We start from the raw sequence: 5,000 nt of genomic DNA on the forward strand, positions 1-5,000 counted from the left end.
AATTTTATCATAAATACCAGATGGATTTAATTCCTTATCTAAAAAATGCTGATTATACTCAACTCTTTTTTCTTACCATCGTTTATATATTGATTTAGAGAATTTTTAAATATAACCACAATAAATACATAAGGCTAGCAGTTGTTGCCCATATAGCATACAGCAATAAAAGACTAATATCACAATTATGAAAAAGACACAGATCATATATACTCATCACAAATACTGATGAGTCTTGCACCTATTTGAATCATCAATAAAAATTATCCATATATTAACACAAATCCTCCTTCAATTAGGAAACACATAAAACAACATTTAACAGTAAACCAACAAGAGTATGCTCAGTCACAAGTAACAACAATGATGAAAAGAGAGGTTCTTTATCACAATATCCATCTTAATATATTCTATAAACATCTCACGATGTTACAGATATCAACCTAAGTATACCCATGATTATCAAGCTTACTCTATAACACTTACGATGACACACACACAGAAACTGCTATAAAAGGTGATATGACTCCACATTCCAGCATAAACCAAAAGATAATAAAAAATAATGAGTATGTCTTTTCAATCCATAAAAGGAGTTTTGAACAATCTAAAGAAAGGAAATATACAAACTGGATAAAACAATTCTATAGCTTCACCAAAAGATGCAGGTATTGTACTTAGTACATCATCCTTTAGTGACTAAGTAAAGCTAACTAAAAAAAAGCATGTAGTACAGACTACACAAACTTTGGTTTACAGAAATGTAATGAGGAGGGACAAAACTAGCTCTCTAAGCCTATAAATTAGCCCCTTGCCCCTAACTAGTCCTCCAGTAACTAAGCCTTCAACTCACAATGTATGGCTGCACCATAATCTTGTAGGTGGTCCCTGTCAGTTTAAAAAAACAATATTTTTTTAACGATAGTAATAAGAGGCTACATATGGCCTTAAGTGGTGAGGATACATTGTTTTATGATATGGGTTGTACACTAAATATACAGTCCTTTAGATAAACATCTTTTTACATGCAACATTCTGGACACTGAAGATTTTTGTTTTAATGTCTAAAATAATTTTTCCATCTTTCTCTTCTGAAGAATTGAATCATATAATGAACATCACACACTTAGAAAATATCATATTATGTTCCATTATGTATTTGCTATATCCTATGATCACAGGGATACACTAATTTAAAGCCAAAGCTACAGTCAGAGAGGGATATCTATTCCTAAAGCACAGTTTATAAAAAGGCTTCTTCTAATGTTGCAACACTTTTACTCTTATCTGTGGATGAATTTTAATTTTAAACTTAATTCAAAAAATAGTTACACTTTAAATCAATGGAACAGAACAAAACAAGTTAAAGACCTCAAAATTAATATAAGAATGATCCTGTATTTTGGGGGTTTCATTTTAAAAATTGTAAGTCAAACATTTCCACAGACTTGCCATTCTATCAACTGAGAAGTCCACATCTCTGAAGTATACATTGTTAAAGTAGTCACTGTTGAAGACCATAATTACTAGTTACTTCAAAGCCACCATTACATGCTCACACTTTGTAATTACACAGCCTGGAATCAACAAAATAAGTACTTTCAAAATATTCTTCTTAAAGCTACTCATACAAACAAAGTCTACCTACTCAAGAAGGTCCAAATGAAGGGCTGTGACACCTCCCTCGACCAACTTCTGGAGCAAACTATCAGAACACAGCACCTACCCAAGTACAGTGCAACAAAGGAAATCTACACAGACATTCTACACAATTCCTAGCAACTAAACATAATAATAAGTAGGCCAGCCTGACCTGGGCATTGTACATAGAGAGTCACACAATGTGCGGGCATGTTGTACCATACATCAATACTACAGTGCAGTGAGGTGATCCATTAGCAATAAATGTCTAATAAAAAATTACAAGAGGTATTCCAGCTAATGTGCAACAGTATTATCTACAGAAAATGAGCAATATTGTTAGGTTTCTATTATATTTCACTGATTATTCCCCCCTCTTTCCTATCACATCAACTAATGTCACTTTGGGTTTTCTTCAGTCTGTCTGACTTATTCATAAACCTTGAAAATATTGTCTAAATTCAAAACCCAAACATGATATGAAAAGTTTGAACATGTATTAGGTATGTCTTTGTAAGATCTTGTTACACCTTGGTTTTCCATATGATAATTCCTTTTTTTCACATCACTGTTCAAGCAAAAAATCTAAAAGTAAAAGCTTCTTGAAAAATAATCTGACCTTTCAAGATACCAAGATATTCTCACAATTCTCAATAGGGTTAATTAAGCTCGTCATGCAGATTCACATCTATCTTTGTCTTTGTTAGTCCTCATACTATCACAAAACACAAAAGCATATCACAGGTACTGAGATCTGCACCGCTGTCACAAACACAATTGTCAACTTATATTCAATTATTCACTTTCCTCATGATGTCGTATACTTCCTATTATTATATCTTTACTCTAATATATTAATTTCCCAATAGCAGAAGTAACTTAGCTTCGCTTACAGCATAGCATAATGAACATTCCATGTTAAATATGAAAAGCCTATTTCACACCATTAGCTCCATGCTCTGCCACATACGACTGTAAGAACTGCCTAGTCAATATATATTCCTGAACTTTGTAAAAGAACATAAAAAAGCATCCCAACATGGGGGAAAATAAAATGAACTTTAACTATCAAATCTAAGACATATTTTCCCTTTATAATTCCTACAAAAGCTATTTTCCCACAAAGTTTTTTTCATCTTATCACCAGTTAATTGTTTGTGAAAGGACATTTTACAGTCTATAAGATACCCTAAAGTAGAACAACTTCAAAATTTTAAACATAAATATGCCATAGTCGTATGGTATTTGTGGCACTTTAAAAGAGCTTTTACTGTCTTCTCAAAATAAAAACATGCATATAAAGCACATAACAAAGAAAATCTAATGATTCAAGTACTGTCTTCTTATATATATAAAACCTTGACCAAAAAGGTCACCTAACACCTGTATACTCACAACCAATCACTCTTTCTTTTTATATATATCATATTGAATAAGCTTGAATATCACTGAGATCCTTCCATTCATACAGAAAAAAGTTTATTCTGCATAATCACAACATTTCGGCTTCCTGATGCGAGTATTTGCGGAGCTGTGCCTGTAACTTTTGCAAAACTGTCTTTACATTTCTCTTGCAGTAAGCTTCGGCATCTAAAAAGAATAATATGATATAAGTATTCTGTGTAAATCAATAATATCATAAGATATTTCATTTCAAAGGGAAATAACTTGTGTATATCATCTACAAATTATAAAAAACATATATTTCAGAATAATTAAAACAAAATAGAAGAAAAGGAATAAAATGCAGAGTGAATCTCACCTTTTATCAGAAAACCTGAATCTTTTATGGTTTTGCATTCTGTTTTCCATATCCAATAAATATGGAACATAACAGCAGTGAAATACTCATTCAGAACATGTCTTACATTGCCACGGCTATTACACTCCCTGAAAATATAAGAACAATATACATAAATATACATATATATATACAACATTAACATCAGTAAAAGGGAGAAGTCTGTGAGGAGGACATTGAAATACTTCACTTCCTTAAATTGCATAATTTCTTCCATCCTATATTTTTTACAATTACTCACTTGAATATTTTCAAGTCACTTGTTTCTTCCCTTAAACATTCCAGAATGGGCCATATCTTAGGATGTTCAGCCATCTTAAGAAGTGTGTGTTTTCTATTATTTTCCAGACTTGCAGTATGTTATACGAGTCTCTATATGTTATATTGGCAAAGTGATACCATTTAGCATTTGACAGTAAGCCCTACTTACACAACTGAAGGAATAAATTGCTTGTATTTTCAAGAGAAGGACAATTTTAATACAAAAGTGATCCAACCCCACGAAACATGAAGGGGTTAGCACAAAACTTTCAACTGCTTTGATCACCATCCAATCAACTGCAACTCATAAATATATATTGCTAGCAACTTTGCACAACTGTGTTGCTATCCTATTTTAACCAATACAACATAAAATACAAAAACATTCTTAACCCGTTGCCAACGGGGGATAGATTTCCTTACCCAGGCTCCAGGGTGGCTTTTATTTCTGAGTGAGGCAGCTTCAGCAACATACCTTGATTTTTTCCACTCCCTTTTAGTCACTCATTGTAGAGCTAGAGCCATTTTTGTGTTTTGTTTTTTTGTGTGTTTTACTGTTTTTAGAGACTTATATCTGTCATATCATAGGTTCTATCAATTCTGCAGTTGACTAAAATTGTAGTTCAGGGTCCATATCAACTAATATTTTTCTTTATACTCCATGTGATAGAAGTATTGCTATCTCAGGGGAGAGCAAAAAACAACTTTATTATTCCAAACTTCATGACGCCCTTCGTCAGGCAAGAGCTCCTGCGTCATGTATGACGAAAAAACTCATCACCCATCGTTAACGGGTTAATAAGTTTTAGTCAGACTAAAAAAACTTTAAATATTTCAAATTTTGCAGAAAACATGTTATACTCACTTGTTGAGATGACCTTCCCGGAGAGTTTGCAATGATATGCGAGTTACGTTGATGGAAAGCACCATGAATGGAAACTGGGAGTGCTGGTCATGACTTAAACGGAAGATGTCCCTTGCCAATGGCAGTACTGCTTCATAGGTTAGCAAATGAAGAGCATGAACCAAGCCTAGTAAGCCAACACCTCGGAGATCTGTTGCTGGATCCAAACCCTGTAAACAAAGTGACCTATAACAACATATATATGTCATGTACCCACTCCTTTTATCTGATCAAACCACTGCATCTTCTACCATTATTTACTCTAATGTGAGTCATTTGAAAACTGTAGTTACATGAAAATTCTTTCTTTACCTCCACTGCTATATCAAAATGTATATATTCTTTCTCCCTTCCCTGCTTTACCTTTTCCTTATTCACAGAGTACTAATATGG

The 5,000-nt window shown here is 33.1% G+C and overlaps 1 protein-coding gene across 3 annotated transcripts in view; it reads right to left on the minus strand.

Annotated features, from left to right (window-relative positions):
- LOC122258759 (ELMO domain-containing protein 3) overlaps positions 1-5,000 on the minus strand; it is a 17,724-nt gene that overhangs the window by 881 nt on the left and 11,843 nt on the right. For all 3 annotated transcript variants that reach the window (XM_043024922.2, XM_043024920.2, XM_043024921.2), the window contains exons 7-9: positions 4,569-4,777; positions 3,404-3,531; positions 1-3,231 (exon numbers count right to left, since the gene is read on the minus strand). The exon at positions 1-3,231 is cut by the window's left edge and continues 881 nt beyond it. In XM_043024922.2, the coding sequence (XP_042880856.1) occupies positions 3,134-3,231; positions 3,404-3,531; positions 4,569-4,777 (435 nt within the window). In that variant the 3' untranslated portion in view covers positions 1-3,133. The remainder of the gene's footprint in view (positions 3,232-3,403; positions 3,532-4,568; positions 4,778-5,000) is intronic.

Source organism: Penaeus japonicus, unplaced genomic scaffold (assembly GCF_977035675.1).
Source record: "Penaeus japonicus unplaced genomic scaffold, GWHDUDI00000001_assembly GWHDUDI00000001, whole genome shotgun sequence".
In the NCBI taxonomy this organism is placed as follows: domain Eukaryota; kingdom Metazoa; phylum Arthropoda; class Malacostraca; order Decapoda; family Penaeidae; genus Penaeus; species Penaeus japonicus.